General features: G+C 44.8%; 1 protein-coding gene across 7 annotated transcripts in view; it reads right to left on the bottom strand.

Annotated features, from left to right (window-relative positions):
* The window catches only part of LOC101346422 (core histone macro-H2A.1), a 73,007-nt gene that overhangs the window by 44,739 nt on the left and 7,537 nt on the right, over window positions 1–20,731 (bottom strand). For all 7 annotated transcript variants that reach the window (XR_002825361.1, XM_004384703.2, XM_004384704.2 and 4 more), the window contains exon 2: window positions 19,436–19,640. Coding sequence is in view for 6 of the 7 variants with exons in the window: in XM_004384703.2 (XP_004384760.1) it covers window positions 19,436–19,607 (172 nt within the window). In the remaining variant the exon portion in view is untranslated. The remainder of the gene's footprint in view (window positions 1–19,435; window positions 19,641–20,731) is intronic.

Genomic DNA, 20,731 nt, shown 5'->3' with positions numbered 1-20,731 from the left:
TTCAAGTTCACCGAGAAACCAAAGGCTTAGGGTCCCCACCCCAAAAACGTCTTGAACTAAACCATTTCTGCTGTATTGCAGCATTTTGTCTATCTTCCTTTAGGGAGATGAAGTCATGGTTTGCAGAATTAGACTCTTAACAGCTAACAGGTGATGTGTTGAGGCTGAGCCAAACTCTAAACACAAACCTTGCAATAGGAAAGAGTCAGGGGCTTTTACAGAGCTGTTTGAAGCATCCCATCTAACAAAAGAAATATTGAAAATAACAACCAGAAATCAAAGAAAAGCAAATGTTCACGTAATCCCAAGCAGAAAACAGATATTTGCTACAAAGCCAACAACATGACAAGGAATCTGTTTATTGTATTTCTTTCAATTCATCATCCTTCCATCAGCAGTTCATTGAATTCAGAACTGTTTTACACCATTCCGGAAGGCCTTAACCCAATCAACCCCAACTGGAGGGTGACTGCGAAGAGTTTCCTGTGTCCTGACCACACCACCACCCCCTCCAATTCCCTCAGAGTCCTGAGTATTTGCAGCCACATGTCAGAACCCACCTCCCCACATCCCACCTTTTCAGGGGATGAGGGGCAAGGGTTGCAGTCTGCTGAGCCGCCAACTCGGGGCTCCACGGCCTCCCTCTTGGACTACAGCAAAGCTCTCCAGCCTGCCTACCCCTCAAAGGAATCAGGGATTCCACAGAGAAAATAAAACCTACAACTGTAACTGAAGGTGGTATTTTATGTGCAGAATGCAAGGTATTTTGTAAGAATGAGCCATCCTGTTGCTTCTCCATAGATGGTTCTGAGTCTGATGCAAACATGTCCATTTCTGTTAAGCCCCCAAATGACAGAATCCCCCATAGGGCATAGGAACTAGGAGGGCTCAGAAGGCACCATCTGGTCCAGTCTCCTGCATTCTCCACAAAATCGCCCAATGAGATAGAAACACAGCTTGTGGGAGTCTCTAAAGTAGAGACTTTATATAGACTGCTAGCTGTTCTTCACATTTAAAAGTAAAAAATAAGTAATTTTACATTTACACATAACAAAAAAGAAGGTATTATGATTCTTGGCAGGCATTACCTTCGTCTAACCCAGCCCAATGCCTGAATATCTTCCCTGTCAGGAAAGCCCCTCTCTCCTTTACCCCAATCACTGGTATGTCTGGTTAAGCTCACGTCTTGTTTTCAGTGGAGGGCAGTAACCATGACAGTGCTATGATCAGAGAGACCGGGATCTGCTGTCAGGCAGCCTGGATTTGAATCCCAGCTCCTGCATTTAGCTCTGAGACTTGATCAAGAGACATCTAAGCCTCAGTTTCCCATTCTATGAAAGGGAGATGATCATTGTGGTTACCTCACAGGCTTGTGAGGATTAAACAAGTTATCAAAGTGAGATGGTTAGTACACCCAGCACCCAGTAAAAGTAAGCTTCTATTACTGAGGCTGGAAATCCCTGGGTTGTAGAAACAGTTAAGCACTTGACTACTAACTGTAAAGGTTGTTGGTTCGAACTCAGCCAAAGGCACCTCATAAGACAGGCCTGGCGATCTGCTTCCAAAAGGGAAAAGCCTTGAAAATCCTGTGGAGCACAGTTCTACTCTGTAACACATGGGGTCACTATGAGCTGGAGTTGACTTGACAGCAACTGTATTTTTTGGTCTTATTATTGAGGCTACAACCACACCCTTTATATAAAAAAATAAAAGTGTAGCAGGCTTTATTTCTAGAGAGAGAAAACCATAGTCACCTTTCCTCAGTTTACTCTATGTAAATAACTGGATGGATGAATGGTTGGATGGATGGATGGATGGATGGATGGATGAAAGGATTTGTGGGAGAGCCAAGAGGAGGAGAAAAGCAACCGAAAACCTCGTGTTTCCCTTCCCCATAGTTTACTTTTTGCTGTTACACTTAACAATTTACATATGTTTGAAAAATGCACTTGAACCCGATTAACCTTGGTGCTGCCAGACCCGCCTTGATGGAACCCAGCAACCAGGGCGGCCTCACAGGCAGTCTTTGTCTTGGGAAGGGGTCTGGGCCTTTGTCTGAGCTCAGGAGGGTGTGCATGGCAGGGGCAGACCAGAGTGGCCAGCTGCTAAGGCAGCGAAGGTCAAGGCCCAGGGAGGGAAGAAGGAAGGAGGAGGTGTGAAGGAAGGCCCAGAGGAAGCTGACCACCTGCGCTGGCAGCTGGGCGGAGCCCCCTGCCCCACCAATCACTTGCTTTCAAGGACTCTACATTAATTTACAAGGAAGTGGTTCATATGTATGTTTGTTTTGATATGGAAAATCAGAGCCATTTGTTCTTAATTCATCTCAGGAAGGGGTGGACAATCAAGAGATGTCTGCTGAAATGAAATGATTTGAAGAGTATGATGCAAAGAGGAAACTTGTCTAAAAGAACCCCGACATAGTACCATCTACCAGATGGACTTTGAAGCAGAAAAACAAGGAGCAGAACAGCGTGTCGTGGGCTGCCATTGTGCAGGGGGAGGCGAGATCTGTGATCCATGATTAAACATGCTTTCGAGATGTGGGAACGCGTTTGCCTCCTGGGAGTGGAATTGCGGACTAAGGGAGATATTTTGCTCTACCCTCTTTTGTGCTATTTGAATTTATCTTGTGCACATATTATCTTTTCAAAATATAACAAGTAAAATAGAGATGACCATGCTATATGCTATGACAGCACCCTCCTGCCCTCAGACACATTCTGTCCCAGCCTGCTCAATCCTGCTTCTCCCAAAAAAGTTCTGAGCATATGAAAACTTTTTAGATTCCCTTTCTGTGGCTGACTGTTTGTAGAGCAATAAAAGTGTGTCATAGTAGGGGAAGCTCACAACAGAGACTACCACTCCTGGGGTCATCTCTACCAGCCCTGCCCTGTCTGCCCAAGTGGATATCTGATGGTCAGGGATGCTTATCTAAGGATTTGCTAAGCTCTGTCTCCCAGGACTCCACTCCCCTTCACTAAGGGGGCAATGAAGGGACATGGGCAAAAAAAACTCACCTTCCAGCCCCTCCTCAGCATCACTAAGCAATATAGCCTCCCCAAACCTAAGCAAGGCTTTCTGCTCTGAGGCTGGCTGTGGCTCCTCATGGCAGGCTTCTGGCCACCTCTGGCCATCTGGGTACTTCTCCTCCAGGACCTCACTTATCCTACTGCTGCTATGCCAGCTCCTCTGACACTGACCAGACTTCCCCTTCCCTGTAGCCCAGGACATGTCATTCCAACCACCATCACCCTCTTGTGCTCATACCCATCTCTTGACTTTGCTCATCCCTGTCCACATCACCCTGTCTTCCAAGGTCCATGCCCTGCAGGACCCCTGTCCTCCCTCCCACCCCAGGACACAGCAATGTCTCTGACCTTTGTAGGCCCGCACCATGCCCCTTCTGACATTCAATCGTGACTACCTCAGAGCCTGTCCCCTCACAGGGGTCCATGTCTGGCTCCTTATTAGGCCGCAGATTCATCAAGGACAGGAGTCAGCCTTGGAGGACTGAGCATGTTTCAGGTACTCCTGAGAGGTCTGCTGGCTGATTCAAAACTAAAAGGAACTGCAAAGTGGACTAAGTGCTCCTGGGTCCCAATTCCCTTTTTAATTGCTAAGGCTTTAAGCCCAGTAAAGAGCTTGCAGGAAATGCTCTTATGAAGCTGGGTTACTGTGCTAGATGACCTTGGACAAGTTATTTAAGCTCTTTCAGCCCCAATTTCCTCCTAAGCAAAACAGGTGGTTTGAGGATTCAGAGAGTTACCATATGTACAGCACATAGCTGGTGCCTGGCACACAGTAACTGCTCAATATATGGCAGATGTCCTCTAACTTAAACTGCTCCACCTTTGCCTAGAACTAGCATAACAAGCCACGATCTGAATCTGGAATTGAGACTGTCAGTCCTGGGGTGGTGGTGGTGGGAGGGCAAGAGAAATGATGCTATTTGTCTTAGTTATCTAGTGCTGTGATAATAGAAATACCACAAGTGGATGACTTAAAGAAACAAAAGTTTGTTCTCTCACACTTTAGGAGGCTAGAAGTCCAAATTCAAGGTACCAGCTCTAGAGGAAGGCTTTCTCTCTCTGTTGGCTGTGGGGGAAGGTCCTTGTCATCAATCTTACCCTGGTCTAGAAGCTTTTCAGCATAGGGACCCCGGGTCCAAAGGATGCACTCTGCTCCCGGCTCTTCTCTCTTGGTGGTAGGAGGTCCCTCTCCTCTCTGCTCGCTTCTCTCTTTTATATCTCAAAAGAGATTGACTCAAGATACAACTTAATACTGTAGATTAAGTCCTGCCTCATTAACATAACTGCCTCTACTCCTGCCTCATTAACATCACAGAGGTTAGGATTTACAACACAGAGGATAATCAAATCAGATCACAAAATGGTGGACAACCACACAATACTGGGAATCATGGCCTAGGCAAGTTGACAGACATTTTGGAGGGATACAATTCAATCCATAACATTACTCAAGTTAAGTACCCTCATTTTCTGAATGAACAGCAGATATTGACTTTTAGCAGTCAATATCCAGATTTACAGAGGCAACAAATAAACCAAAGATTAACCAAAGACTACCTCAGCTCACAATTGGTGTTTCACAGAAAACATCAATCAGGATATCGATGGCAAGGGAAGCCAATAGATCAGCCATTTCCAAGGTCCTGCACTTCTACATGGCTCCCACAGCTCTGCAGGAAAGAAACCAGGAATTCTGGCAGGCAATGGGCCTTCTCTAGGCCCAGAATGTTCCCCTGTAGACATATCAGGGTGACAGCTCATCTCCCCAGGCTTTCCCCCTGCCCTCTTTCAGCCCTAAGAGAGGACACTTCAGCATCAGACACCATCGCAGCCCTCTGAAGAAGCTGGCTATGGGGACCAGGGAACAACACCTTTCTGGCCACTAGATGGAAGACACATTTGGCTCAAAAGGAAGGAGGTGGGGTGGGAAGAGAGAGAAGAAAGACGGGGGTGGGTGGGGAGGGAAGGCAGGAGTCAGGGTCAGAGCTTCAGGCTGATTTGAGCAGCCTGGCAAATCCAAAGAGGGTATATGTCATCTTCTTGGCAATCGGTACCAGAGGGGGGCGATGGGAAGAGACAGATGCAGAGGGAGACTAACTGTGATTAATACCCTTTGGGCTTGTCTTCTTGCTGGGACTTATTTATAGCTCTGAGGAGTGGCTTTTTGCTTTCATGGTATTTTATTCTAGGTTGACTACAATAACCTAGTTGGGGGTTAGGCAGGGGAAACCCTCAGGCAGGGGAAAGAAAGCAAGAGGATTGTAAATATGTTTTATTAGTTGCTGACATTTTAAAGGGAAGATAATGGAAGAGAAGATATTTACAGAGTCTCCTTTCTCCTCCCAGTAAGTAGTTCTTTTGGAAGCTGCTCTTGATGGTCATCCACAGAGGGACCCCGGGATACCTCTCACCCATCCTGGGATGCGGCTATCTTTAATCATGTGGGTGGTTCCCGGCTTCCTCTGCTTTTCAAGATATAGCTGAGACACCCTCAGTGGCTTTTGTGGCAGAAGAGATCAGCCCTTGAAACACTTTCCACTCCCTCCTGTTTGCCACCAGTCGCTGGTGGCCCTGCCATTCGCCTCTTTCAGGTGCACGATACCCTGGTGTTAATCCGAAGTCCACCTCATTACTAACTCCAAGGGTCAGTTAGGCTCTCATCCTCCTCAATTTCTGGGCAGCATCTGACATTACTGCTTCTTCTTCTCCTGAAACTCATCATAACAACTCACTGATAAAGAAAAAACTATTTATCAAGCATCTGTGGAGTGTTAGGCCTTGTGCTCAGAGCTGGGTATACAATGGTGAGGGGGCAGGGAAGATGCAGCCTCAGCTCTGCGATCAGGTCACTAACTGCCTGAGGGCTCTGACCACTCCTTAGACTTGGGCCTTTTCCAGGGGGCTTGTCCTGGGGAAACCCACCCACGTTTCTCTCTGCTGATTTCCCAGTTCACTTTCAGATCACCCTGCCTCCTAGTTCCCATTGTCGGGAGGGCTCCACCTCCCACCCACAGGTCCACTTTGGACCTTGGAGAGCTTATCTAGCTCTCCCTCCACCCCCACCACCGCTCACATGTAACCTAAGACCTAAGCTTCCTTTAACAATTACTTATGAACTTCATCTGAGACTTCTCCAGATCTTTTTGCACATCTCTGTATTTCCAGCCAGCACGCTCTATGTTAGAAGAAGGAAGACACTCTGTCACTGGCAGGACCAACAGCAGCATTTTAGGATTTCTGACATCTTTTTCTCCCACCACAGTCACCTGCCTATTCAGGGTTCTCTAGGAACTAATTTGTGTTCCTGGGACCCTGCTGCCCCCGAGGAACATGGATCTGATTTGCCAAACCAGCTGATAAATCTTAATGGTCTCAACTTCCATAAAACTCACAATCCATATATATATATACTTGTATCTGCATAGAACATTTTGGAACGATATAAGAAACAGCCAACTTTAGGCGCCTTTGAAGAAGAGAACTGGGGTCATGGATGAGAAAGAGACTTATCTAAATTAAAAAATTTACCAAAAAAGTAAATAAAATCCCCAATGCCATAAAACCCATACAAGGGCAGGGACCACTGCCCCTTTGGCTATTTTCAGATGGACATGAAATTTTCCCTTTGGAGTATGTTTAGCCTTGAGGCTAGAATAGGTATTCAGGTGGGTGGGCTTTTATGCCAAACACGTTGAATTGTGACTTCTATGAATATGTTTATTACTCACTCTGCTCTGTGGGATCTAAAAGGACAAGGACTCCCAAAGCTGCCCCTTCTTCAGCTCACTAAATAGCAATTCCATCCTTCTGGTTGTTCAGGTCAAAAGTCTTAAGAGTTCTTCTTGACTCATCTCTTTTTTTTTCATACTCCATATCCAATCTATCAACAAATCCCATTGATTCTACTCTCAAAACACATCCAGAATCAGAACACTTCTCACCTCCTCTACTGCTATCTTCCTCATCCAAACCACCATCCCCTTTTGCCTGGATTGTTGCAAAAGCCACCCACCAGGTCTCTCTACTCTCTCTCTATAGCGTATTCTCAACATAGTAGCCACATCATCCTTTTAAACTGCTCAAAACTCTCCAATGGCCCGTTTCACTTGAAGCAGAAGCCAAAGGTCTCCCATTACCTCTCTGGCCTCACTTCGGACTCCTTACCCTCTTGCTCACTCAGCTCCAGCCAAACTGGCCACACTGGTCACACTCCAACATTTGCACTTGTTGTTCCATCTTGCTGGGACACTTTTCCCAGCATGGCTTATGTCCTCACTTCCTTTTCAGCAAGGCCTTCCCTGACCATCATGTGAATTTTACCATGTGCAAATGCTATCCCCCACCTTGGCCCTCCAGGACCCCTTCCTTGCTTTATTTTCCACAATTTATTTATCACCAAATGACATACTTTTGGTGTTTGCTTGTTCATTATCTTAAACCACAAGTGGGTAGGAATTTTGTCTTTTCTGTTTAAGGCTGAATATCCAATGCTGACACATCACAGACACCCAATAAAAGGCTGTTGGTATCAACAATGATTCTTTTGATGCCCAGTACCCAGCATGGCATCTTGCACCTGATCAGGCTTGGTAACTTTCACAAATAGTCATTACAGATGAACAACTAAACAAATGAATGAAGCACTGCAGTGATTAAGGATGCAAGTACAGCGACATTTTCTAAGGCACTGGCCTGCTTTCATATATTAGAACAAATACCCAGGATCCATGGCAGGCAGTGGTGAACTATAAGATGTCATCCCAAGAGAAAGCAGCCCCACAATGGGCCCAGGATCCAGGCAGACCTCATCTCACAGTCTGGAAGCAAGAGTGCAGGCTGACTAGGGGAAAGCAAGCGGAAGGTGAGGCAGGATCACACGTCCTCACACTCTGTCAACCAAGATTGTGGCTCAGATATAAGTAAGTCAGTAAGTATTTACTCTCTGCATACCACATGTTTCCATTATCTTCCTGATTCACAATTTTTTGGTGTTTCATTTTCTAGATTTACTTTAAATAAAATCAGAATATTTTTAGAAAGATATATAAGAAATAACACTGAACATAGAACTGGACAGCAAGCTACTTGGTTACACACTGTAACACTCTTACAAACACCAGATTTGTTTGGTTGGTTACCGTCAGGAATAAATACACGGGCTAGATCAATATTGCAAGGAATAGTAATATTCTTACTCTACATCCTGATAGTACTGGGCATAATAACATTTATCCTCTACTGTCTTGTACACTTAAAAGGCAAAGAAGGCCTTGGGCTAAAATGTTGACGTACATTGCGTCTGCTCACTCCGACAATAAAACTGATGAGAACATCACTCTTACTTAAGATCCTGGTGAAGAACCAGATGGTATCCGGTGGAAAACCAGCAATGTGAGTTTAAAGAGCCTGCAACGGCTGCCATCTAGGAGCTCGACTAAGTCCAGGTATTGATCATTGATGTGTTATCTCCAATCTCTGATCAAAAGGAGGGAATGATTCAGGAAATAATATTGGAGTTATTATTCCCTGTCCTTGCACATAGAGAATGTGATCCAGCTGGAGCTGGGCTCACAAGAACTCACAAGGACACATCAACTGGGCCTGAGGTATAAAGACAACAGCTAAGATACTATTGGAAAATATCTTTTAGGGAAACTTTCACATAAAGCCGATCAAACAGAACACAGAAGACTTTCTACTCTTATCTTTTTCTATTAGCATTTAGTGAATAGAAATTTGTTGGACCAATGAAGACCCTCCTGATGGTCATTACTGAAACCTGTACCAATGATTGCTAAGAAAGACAATTCAAAATGTAGGATCACAGTTTCTAGCCAATCTGAAAAGGCTAAGCTTTCAATGGTTTTGCCCATTTGTAATGTTAATATATACTGATGATTCTGTAATGGTCTTTGGACTCTGGGCAGACATGGCTGTGGCAGCATGCTTGTCCATTTTCCCATTCTTGCCTATTCGGTAATATTCTTTGGACTCGGGCAGATATGGCTGTGGCAGCATGCTTGTCTGTTTTCCCACTCTTGCTTATTCTGTAATATTCTTTGGACTCGGGCAGACATGGTTCTGGCAACATGGTTGTCCGTTTCCCACTTTTGCCTTTTTGAATATATGCTGAATAAAACTTTCTTTTTGCTTTAAAAAAAAAAAAAAAGAAATAACACTGATTGTCCCTTGACTAGCTATGCAAAAGAGCCGGGAGGGAGTCACAAATTTCACTGTACACCCTTTTGTATCATGTGACTTTTACCATGGGCATATGTTACTTATTAAAGAAAAATTAAAATAAGTTTTAAATTAAAGAGAAATAATTTAATAATTAAATTATTAAAGAAAAATTAAATTCTACAAAAGTAAAAAGATAATAAAAGACCTACCAGATACGAGAAACATAAAGTACACAATGAGACGGGCAGAGCAATGGAAGAAAAAAGAAAGTCCAGAGATAGCCCTAATTATATCTGGAAATGTTGTGTATAATAAAGGTGGCACCTCAGAACATCAGAGAAAAGATGGAATATTCAATTAATTGTGTTGTGATAACTGGGTAACCAACTGGGACAAAATAAAGTTCATCTTTCTCTCATATCATACATCAGGATAAATTTCAAATAGATCAAAGTAAAAATGAAAACATAAAAATACAAAATGAAAGCATGAGGGAATTCCTTGATAACCTTCAAGAGAGGTAGGCTTTTCTAACAATGATTCAAAATCCAGTAGAAATAAACTTATAAGTACATCAAATATTCTAAGTATCCAGATGAAGAATGTAAAATAACTATGTGTAATATATTTACAGGAAAAGTTTGAAAACAGAAAACAAGAATAAAGACTAAGAAGATTAAAAAAAAACCCAAATAAACATTCTAGAAATGGAAAGGTACCGTAACAGAAATTAAAAGTTCAATAGCTAAACAGCAGATTAGACACAGATAAATAAAGAATTAGTAAACTGGAAGGTAGTTCTAGAAGACAGATCAGAAGTAATTATCCAGAAAGTAGTCCAGAGAGACAGAGATAGAAAATATGAAAAGAGATTAACAGACATGGAAGACAGAGTGAAACACTAGTATATGTCTAATTGGCATTCGAGAAGGAGAGAGACTAGAATAGAGGCACTGTCGGAAGAAATAAATGGCTGAGAACTTTATGGATTCAATAAAGACATATTCAAACACAGAACCTGAGAAAGTTACCACCAAATGACCCTCACTAAATGAAATTCTAAAAGATGTACTTCAATCAGAAGTAAAGTGATCCCAGATGGAAGGTGTAACATGAAGAAGGCACACTTAGATTTGGTCACACTTTTTTTTTCCTTGCCTGAATCCAGAAACAGGTTTTGTGATGCTGTCTGCTTTTCCATTGGCCCAAGCAAAAGCAGAACCCTTAATATGGAACTTGTCTACCCATGTGCGGGTCCTGATGGCAGAAATGAAAGTTGTAGATTGCCGTTCAGAGAGACATTATGAAGCAACAGTGAGACTCCTTCACCAATGAGGATTTGTAGGCCAGTTTATCTTCAAGAAAGCAAGGAGGCCTTCCCCACTTTGATCCAAGTGAAGCAGTTCAACCCATGGCACTGGGAGATCAGAGGGAAGTGGGGCTATTGTTCAGTGAAGTGGGCCTAGATAACATTACACTTTCCTGGGTAACTTCATGGGTTTTTTAGACAGACTGGATGAAGGACTAGATAAAAACTCTGACTGGGAGCGCTACAGCAGTTTCATGTGCCCCTGGAAGAAGTATTTTCTCAAGTTGTGCTGCCACCTTCATAACTCGGGTCAGGTAGTAAATGAAGTTTTGGGATAACCCCACCCCTTGGTGGCTTCCGGGCTCTAGCCTTGAGCCCCAAGACCTGACCCACCCGAATCCATTAACTTGCTGGTTATTTGACCCAGATCATCAGAAAACTGTTAAAGCAAAGTAATACTGAATTGTTTCTTCTTCAAGTGTTACTTGAATGATCCACCATGGAATCATCTATTCCCCTTGGGAGACTGATGGAGGATTGACAATATGGCATATATGGGGAGCACCTCTAATTACTTCACTTTTCTTGTAAGATTATATATAGTGACGATTTCAGTGAAGAGCATCAATAAACCTGTTGTCGTCGAGTTGATTCTGACTCATAGCGACCCTATAGGACAGAGTAGAATGGCCAAGGAGTGGCTGGTGGATTTGAACTGCTGATCTTTTGGCTACCAGTCAAGCTCTTAACCACTGTGCCACCAGGGCTCCAAGATCATCAACAGCAGATATTAATAAAAAACAAATAATGAGACTAAAATCTGACTCTCTTGCATACACATACATATATACAAACACAAACAGCATTCAGTACCAGCTGTTAACCTCTGGGCACTGGGATTATGAATGAATTTTAAACAAAAATTTTCAAACAAAAATTACTCATGTAACCAGAAAAAGGAACATGCATTTAAATACAGTGTGCACACACTGGGTACCCAGTACACTAAAGTTTCAACTTCAGTGTTTCCAACTTTTTTCCAGTTACAACCCCCTGGCTCCTTAAAATTCTTAGTCCTCCCCTTTCTGCATTTTTTTAACTTGAGGGAAACAAGGTTGGTAAGGGGCTTTCCTGCACACAGTAGGCACTGTGGGATGCTGAGAGGGCCAGGGCAGCACAAATGCCCAAGGACATTCTAGTAAGGGTTAGCTGGGCCCTGGCCTGAAGTGTTACTCTAAGGTAGGGGCTACCATGCCAACAGGCAAGAGATGTAGGAATTCAATGGGACACGGAGCATCAAAGAGCTGAGTCTGACTGTCCTCTTCTTCCTGCTCTATTTTTAGCTGTGTGAGTTCAGGACACACTTGGTGTCCTGAATAGGAAAACTGTAAAGAGGCCTGGTAAAATTACTTACTTATTTTCAAGGTAAGTGACAGAGCCAACTGCAGGCTCTGCCCACCCCAATCTTCCAAGCTCACAGGATCCTTTCTTTCCCAGGCCAGAAACACCAAATGTGATGGATGTTTGCTGAAATGAGTGTCTGTGTAATAGGATGTGCTGCTGACAGGAAAGCGCTCTCCCTAATTCACTCACAGGAGATGGGGAGGGGATGGATCATGGTCCAATGACTAACACCAATGGGATATGCAACATCTGACCCAAAACATAGATCAGAAGTCAAGCTGAAACTTGGGATGAGAATGATCCTTTTATTAGCCAAAACCAGGCACAAGGTGTATTTTTAACAACTACCTTTTTCCTTCGGGTTTTACTGTAGTATGTAGTCAAGTTGGGCCTCATCCAGTCTGTAAAGTTGCTTTAAGATCACCCAGGGGACCTGCCTCCTCCCCACATCAGATGTTAGCCCTGTAAACGTCACAACAGCTAGTGAAGTACCCACAGACAGCTTCAGATTGGAGCATCTGCTATCAGAGGATGCTGGGGTCTGTTAGAAGACTGTGGAGGTTCTGGTCATTGACCAGAGAGAGGGGAGGGAAGACCAAGGTCTAAAACATGGGGAATAGGGGTGCAGGAATGTGAAAATGGAAAAGAAGGAGTGGGGAATTAAGAATACACAAATCCAGATGCCTTCATTATTTTCTAGATTAGATCCAAGCAAGGCAGAAAAAAATATATTCTAGCCACAGCCCTACCCTGTCTGTGAGAGGTGGGAATACAATACTATGACACTGGGTTTTTAAACAGACAAGAGCTTAGATATCCAAATCAACATACTTCTTAAAGTGGTCACCTTGGGAGGATCTATGCTTATTACAAAGATGTCAACATCCAGTCTTGAGAGCTGGCAGACAGTGCTTTTCATTCTCTTTAATGTCAAGAAATCCTTTGAGGGTGGATTTGATTTTTGCAAACAGGCTTAAGTCAGTTAGAGGTAAGCTGGTAGAATAAGGTGTGTGATCGGGCTACATAACAGGGTTTCTGGACCAAAAAAAACAAGAAGGAATGAAGCATTTTCTCTCAGGTACTGGGTGAACTGCTCCAAAGGCACTTCCTTCCAGGTGACTTCCTTGAAGGCAGGGAATCCTTTCTTGTATCTCAGTGTCTAGCATCATGCCTAGAGTATGGTAGGCCCTCCCCAAATGAATGCATAAGTGATTTGGGAGGTATACAGCTTCCCAATGTGACTCCACTTATCAAATATTTAAGCACTTTGTATGTGCCAGGTCTTATACAGAGGAAGAAGACCTGGGCCTCCTTATCTATTAGTCAAGCTTTGTGCCTCAATGCTACACAAATCCAACCAAAGTTCACTCTTTATGGCAGCCTTTGATTTTGCTTCTTTGCTTAACCCCCCTCATAGTTGCATTTCTCATGGGTTTAACTCACAACAGTGTTCCCTACACTGTGTTTATAGATGTCCCTTGAAAGGGTTTTGTGATACAAGTTTGGGAACCACTATTTATCTCATGTCCTTCTCCTAGGGATTCACAGCAATACCAGCATGTTAAAGACTCTGAGAAGCCCTACAGTAAAGAAAGCAGTTTTACTTAGTGGTTCCCAAACTTAAAACAAGTTTCTTTACCAAGGAACTCATCAAAGTTATTCATATATTCATCTCCAAAAGAGGCATAAGAATGTAGTCATTCCCTGATTTAAGAACCCCATTTTTTGATGGAATACCTCTTAAATTTCACCAAAAACCTAGATTCTGCAGACACAGCTTCATAATGCTGAGCAAGAAGGCCTTGGATCTATAATTTAAGACCATCAGATCATAAATATACTTGCTCTTTGCCCTTCCTAATCATCCAAACGCTTCTCATTTCCCCCGACACAGTGGGAACTCAAGTATTTTTAACGTAACCCTTGGTTCTGCGCTATTCCCTTACAGGTCTGTGTTCTTGCGTGTTCCTAACGTATCAACGGAAATTCCATTGGGCCAAAAGCCATGTCACATGTTTATTTCATATCTCCTACCCCTGCACCCAGCACTGTACAGTACTGTGCCAGGCACAGAGGAGAGGCTCCAAAGAGGCTTTCTGAGTGGAACTAAAGGCACGCTTCCTTTAACTGTCATTTAAGCAAAAAGTACCATAGTACTATGGGGGCAAAGGTGATCGCTGAGCAGTGGCTGCCTCTGACTGCCTCAGTTTCCCCACAATGACACTTATTTTTCATCTACCATTTATTGAATTTTTACTATGAATGTTTAATGAATGCTTTAGATGCAAGAGGCAGGAGAACAGAGTAAGGTCCAGACAGTCCAGAGGAGACAAGCAGACAGCATCCCATTCCTCAGGAAGAGGCTCTGGGAAGAGTCCAGCAAGGCTCCAAAGCCAGACACACAGAGATTTGGGGAAGGTTGTCTCATTGCCAGACCCAAGCTTGTTCCAGATGTTGCCTTTTCCTTTTAAGTTTGGTAGATGATTGGGCTCTGCACCCAAGAGGAGAAACAGATGCCAGCTTCAAGTTTCAGAGCAAGACTCAAGGCCACAACCTCCTCCTCGCATCTACTCCAGCCTTGAGCAAACCCAAAGAAGGAGCACTTGCATGGCCCCTGACCCCTGAAAACATGCTCTTCACTCCTCACCTAGATCAGGGCAGTAGGCAACGGGACTCTGATTGCCCCTGGCCTGCAGGGCTTCCACCAGCTCAGACACTCTTGTGCTGGTTGGTCCTCAGCTTGGCCTAACACAGGCCCAGGGCAGAAGAGGCTCAGCTCCTGGCTAACCTGGAAAATCCCTCAAGAAAGTTTATATGAATGTGCCAGGAGCTCACGATGAAAGTGGCCCTCAACCAGACAGAAAAGTTTGGTAATAGGGTATCTTGAGGTGTTGGGGAGGATGTAAACTTTGGGAGGAAGAATCAGGTGACAGATTGAAACAAACCAGAAGGTGTAGGCCTTAAGCTGCAAAGACATTCTGCAGGTCCTTGGTGAGGTCCAGTGGGTTATGGCCAGTTGAAAGGACAACCCAGATGAGTGGGCAGTGACATCTCTCATTGCCATACCTAAGGAGGTGGGCAGCCCACAGTCACCTCTACAGCCAGAACAGGATTACTAGGGATGCACGTCCTCTCTTGCACTTCACCCCTAAAGTTAACAGTTAAGTTTGAGCATTTATAATGTGCAAGGACAGCATAAGCACTCTACATGCATTCTCTCAGTTAAGCCTCTTATCAACCCTATGAGACAGATGCTGTTGTCCCCATTTTGCAGATAATAACACTGCAGCATGGAGAGGTAGTGACTTGCCTGAGGTCACAGTTAAGAACTGGCAGGTCTGGTTATGCGGGGTGGAGGATGGAGGGGGAAAGGAAGACAATGCTTAGGGGACACTGAGATTCTGTTAAGGCGGAAAAATTTGGGAATGGGTAAGGGTGATGGTTGAACATGATGAACATAATGTCACTGAATTGTACATGTGAAGACTGTGGCAATGACAAATGTTACTTATATATTTACCACAATTTAAAAAAAAGAAGTGGCAGATCTAACACCAAGGTCCACATTCTGAGGCACCCAGCTCTGCTGCCTCTAACCCGATTTCTGCTTAACATGGTATCAAATAGTGGAACCCCACGTGGTCCCCAGAGCTGTCACCAAGGAGATGTCAGCTCCCTGCTTCAGAATCACTTAGTCCTAACCCCAAAGCCCACTGCCATCAAGTCGATTTCAAACCACAGCAACTCCATAGGGTTTCCAAGGCTGTAAATCTCTATAGAAACAGACTGCTGAATCTTTCTCCCGTGAAGCCACCGGTGGTTTCGAGCCGCCTACCTCTGGTTAGAAGCTGATCGTTTTAACCACTGCACCACCAGGGTTCCTTACTTAGTCCTAGGTGGGCCCTAAAGCTCAGCACTCCTATTAACAATCCCTAAGCATCCAGACCCCTCCCCAACCCTCCCATGGGGGCCTTCTGCAGGCTGGAGGCCTAGCCTGTTATGTCAAATAGGCATCAATGTGGCACCATCCATCACCAGTCTGCATTGTACTTGCTGCCTGTAAGAATCTGGGCTGAGCAGAGAAGAGGAAAAACCCCTTCACAGGGCCCGCTAGGTGACAACTAGACAAGGCAGGCAGCTCTGGTTAACTGGTTAAAGGCCCACGGAGGAGATGCTCCTGAGCCTGGACCAGCCACCACTTAGAAAAGCCAGCTTTGGAGCCCCTCTGGAAGGCAGTGGTATATAACAGGACAGCCACTCAGCGGATGTATAGCCTGGGTCGATGCACGGGGTGTGCAAAGAAGACCCTGCAGAGCAAACCCTATGGGACATGGCAGAGCACGCACACTGACCACAGCCTCACCTGCACGGAAAGGTTAGAAAAGTCCAAGGCTCTCACAGGAGGGTGGTCAGCCAACCAGAGGTAGAAATGAGAACCTAGTGAGGAAAAGCATAGTTTCAAAGCACTTTCTCACCTATGTCGCTTCATCCACACAACCACCCCAAGGTCTTGCAGGCTTGTCCACGTTTTAGAAACAAGACTCCCACAGTTTAGAGGCCCAGGGTGACTGCTCCAAGATCACACAACTGGTAAGTGCAGAGTCAGAATGAAAATCTAGGGCCTCTGACTACACTGCTGTGTGCTTTCCACAGTCTGTCTCAGATCCTACACATTGGGCTTGCACACTTCCTAAAACCCAGAATTTGTTCTAGCACACACTACATCAGGGATCAGTAGCCTGGCATTAAAGGTGGTGGTCGCCAGCCCTGCTGTTCCTCATCCTCAAGCCATGGGGCTGAGGAATCACAGGGGACCAAGGGGCTTGCTGGGGAACGATGATCCGGAAGAGTCAGGACCAAAGGCCAAACCAGGAGGGAAGCACGGAGCATAGCAGTTGGGCTGGGCATCACTTAGGTGCTCAGATTCGGCAAGGAAAAAGTACAACTTGTCATAAGTTCCCTTGTGTGGCAGAGACATCATCTGTCTCAGATTTGATGCAGCGATGGTATACCCCCAACCCCGCAACCAAAAAAGGAATCTGAATGGTAGAAATGACACTTACATTGCCCTTGGCCTAATGATAGTGTCTGTGAGCACCCAAAGTACAGGGGTATCACGGTGCCCCGATAACTAGGGTTGGCTGGGTTTGCACAGCACATCAGCCTCCCCATTATGCGCAAAGCCCCCTGCTCACACAGCAACCTGGAGTTGGTAGAGCAGGTACTATTGTCTCCATTTGAGTAAGGAAATTGGGGCCCTGAAAACTGGGTGACTCACTCTAGGTCCCAAAGCATGTGAACTGCCAGGTGAGAACTTGAATGTCCTCTGCTTCGTACCCAGTGACTTTTCCCCTTGATTCCCTGTCTGACTGCCAATGCTATCTAGGTGTGTCACCTAAATTCTGGGTCTCCATTTCCTTACCTACATAGTGAGGAGAATCACATCCAGATGACAGGGTATCCAACGTGGTATGCACCCACTACCAGGATTGCATGGGCATGCCACCAACCACAGGGTCCAAGCAGAGAGTCAAAAGTCTCAAAATGTGTACAGATGCCTGGCGACTATAATACACCAATCACTTTGTGTTTAGATGCTTTCAGCAGAACACAAAAGCTTTACATCCCTCATGACTGCATTCACTATGGGGAATCCTTCGCCCTGCCTATTGAGATGCCTGGGAGAGCAGGATGCTACCAGCTCTTCTGCTGCCTGACTTGGAAGAGGCACTGTGTCTTGCTGGGTCTCCCCTTTCCAGCTGTAGGCGAGGTGGCTGCAAGAATCAAGAGTTTTCCCTCCTGCCATCTACAGACTTGCCCTGATCATGCATTGAGCAGTAAGTGGTAAACGTATTAAAACCAGAAAGCAATATATGGCTCCCTTCTTAATCTCTTACTGTACTGGCTGTATGTAATCTAGGCAAGTCCTTTTATGCTTTGGGGCCTGGCTTTCTCATCTCTAAAAATGGGACTGGTATCCCTGCCCACCTGCCCTCCCAGGATTTTTAATGAGCCACAAACAAGTTATCTGTAAAAAGAACCAAGTACTCCTTGTGGAGTAGCTGATTACAGGACTCTGGCAGGGAAAGTCCAAGGTGAGACTGGAACATCTTATTGTGTCTGTGCAAGAAAATGCACAGAAACTGATGGAGACGTACAAAAGGACATAAGAACCAGCTTGCAGGGGGCTCAACCTGGGCAAATCTGAGCATCAAAATAAATAAGGACAGGAATGGGTTACAACCCACCAAATAAAACAATCCATGAGCCTAAAAAAATAAAAAGAATAGGAGGGCAGAGGCAAAGCTCCTCTTTACAGAAGAATGCCAGCTAGTAAACGTAGAAAAAATGACAGAAGTGGAAAAGTCACTCTTTTGTTACCACCACAGTAATAACAGACTCAGGTTAGAATCATCAACGGATGCTAAAGCCATCAGGTAACAAACTATCGTGGTATAGAATGTGCAGAATCTGGCAGACACCACCGTAACCAAATGACCACGCTAAAAATCACCAATAATAGGGCAGACGGACATCCTGTACCTCCTGACGTGATACACAGAGAAAGACTCAATTCTACTGCCAAATTTGTTTAACCTGAATCTACTCATGAGACAAACCCACGCTGAAGGATATTCCATAAAGCGACTGGTCTGGACTCTTCAAAAATGCCAATGTCATGAAAGATTTAAAAAAAAAAAAAAATCTAGGGAATTGTTCTAGATTAAATAAGACTAAAGACAAAGAATTGACGCCTTTGAATTATGGTCTTGGAGAAGAATATTGACTATACCATGGACTGCCAGAAGAACGAACAAATCTGTCTTGGAAGAAGTACAGACAGAATGCTCCTTAGAAGCAAGGATGGCGGGACTTCATCTCAAGTACTTTGGACATGTTATCAGGAGGGATCAGTTCTGGAGAAGGACATCATGCACGGTAAAGTAGAGGGTCAGCGAAAAAGAGGAAGACCCTCAATGAGATAAACTGACACAGTGGCTGCAACAATGGGCTCAATGATTATGAGAATAGCACAGGACCGGGCAGTGTTCTGTTCTGTTGTGCATGGGGTCACTATGAGTTGGAACCTACTCAGTGGCACCTAACAACAACAAAGAAACCGGATAACTAAATACAATGTAGGATTCTGAAATGGATCCTGAATCGGGACAAAACACAAAACTGTAAAGGATATTATTAGGACAATTGAGGAGATTTCAAAATGGATCATGTAATATATAAGCCAAAAACACAGATACATGTATGTATATTCACATACACAGGTGTAATACATGGGGTGGGGGGAGAAGAAGATAAAGCAAAAGGGGCAAAATGTTAATAACTGGTGAATCTGGGTGAAAGTGTTCATTGCATTATTCTCGTAACTTTTCTTTAGGTTTAAAATGTTTTAAAGTAAAAGAAAGAAAAAAGGTCATATCAGTCCTTGAAAAGCTACCAGAACTGCAGCAATCTGAGCCGGTGATATCTTGGTTGACACAGGCATACTCACCTGTCAGGTACTCCAGGACGGCAGCCATGTACACAGGTGCCCCGACTCCAATCCTGTACTTGGGGTGGCCTTTCTTAATGTACCGCAGCATCCGCCCCACAGGGAAGATGACCCCTGCCTTGGCGGACCGTGAGGTTTTGGTGGACTTCTTCTTCCCGCCCCGGCTCGACATGGTGGTGGCCCTGGACGTGGATCAGCAAGAACACTGTGAAGGCAAGAGAATACTTGTCAGGATTACTGGGGATGGTGCACCTGGAACCTTCTTCCCCATTCACTCCGGCTGACTAGAAGGCACAGGTCCTGCAGCCACTGAGCCTGCCAAGCCCAGTGCTCTGCTGGAGTGGTTTGGCCTCTGAAAAGAAAACGGCCCAGCTTTTCATATTTTATATCATGACATCAATTTTATTGGCCACTTCCCTTTACGTGTTATGCTGACAATGAGTACTTTTAAGTGCCTTGCCTTTTGCCACACAATGTAAAAGAAAGTGGGACTTCTTGGCCACGTTCTATACACTTGTTTAATAATTGCACTTTCATACACTTGAGACTGGAGCTGATAAATATGCCAAAGCCTTCATAAAAGAAAAGAAAACTGTGTCACCAGCCTGGAGAATGAAGATATAAAGCCAGATGCTTGGTTCCTTGATGAAAACAGTGTCCCCAACTTACGATCCTTTACCTGTGAGAGGCAAGAGCAGCTTATGGGAGTTCAGTGTACAGCCACGTTGGAATAAGAGGCCCTCTGAACACTTCCAGGCCACCAGACAGGCCAACCAGAAGAGGGAGAGGTGCTGCGTCTTTTCCTTGATCCTTCTCCCAACCCCCATCCAAAGAGCCACCCTGTCCTGAGGATGCCCCTCCTCAACACCTCTCATGCTGGTCCCCTCCTCTCTGCCCCCACTGGGACTGGGTCCAGATCATCACTATTGTAACCGAATAATCACAGAAGTCTCCTGAAAGGGTCTCCCCACTGCTAGCCCCTAACTCCTCTAGTCCACCTTCCACTCCGTGTCTTTGTGCACACAAATCTGAATATGTTATGGCCCTGGTCCAAAAACTTTTTGGGGCTCCCCATGATCCCCAAGATAAAATCAGGCCCTCTTGGTCTGCCACGCAATGCCCCAGAAACCTAGGCCCAGCACAGCTTTCTAGCTTCACCTTGTGCCACTTTTGGTCTCAATCTGGACATAGGGAACCATACAAGGTTCTCCCCAAATGCCTACTTTTTTTCTCCCTGCCTTTGCAGCAGTGGTTCCCTTTTGCTGGGATCTCCTTTACACCTCACACTTGCTTCCT

This window comes from Trichechus manatus, unplaced genomic scaffold, assembly GCF_000243295.1.
Source record: "Trichechus manatus latirostris isolate Lorelei unplaced genomic scaffold, TriManLat1.0 scaffold00127, whole genome shotgun sequence".
Classification (NCBI taxonomy): domain Eukaryota; kingdom Metazoa; phylum Chordata; class Mammalia; order Sirenia; family Trichechidae; genus Trichechus; species Trichechus manatus.
This window is presented reverse-complemented; position numbering and strand designations above follow the sequence as displayed.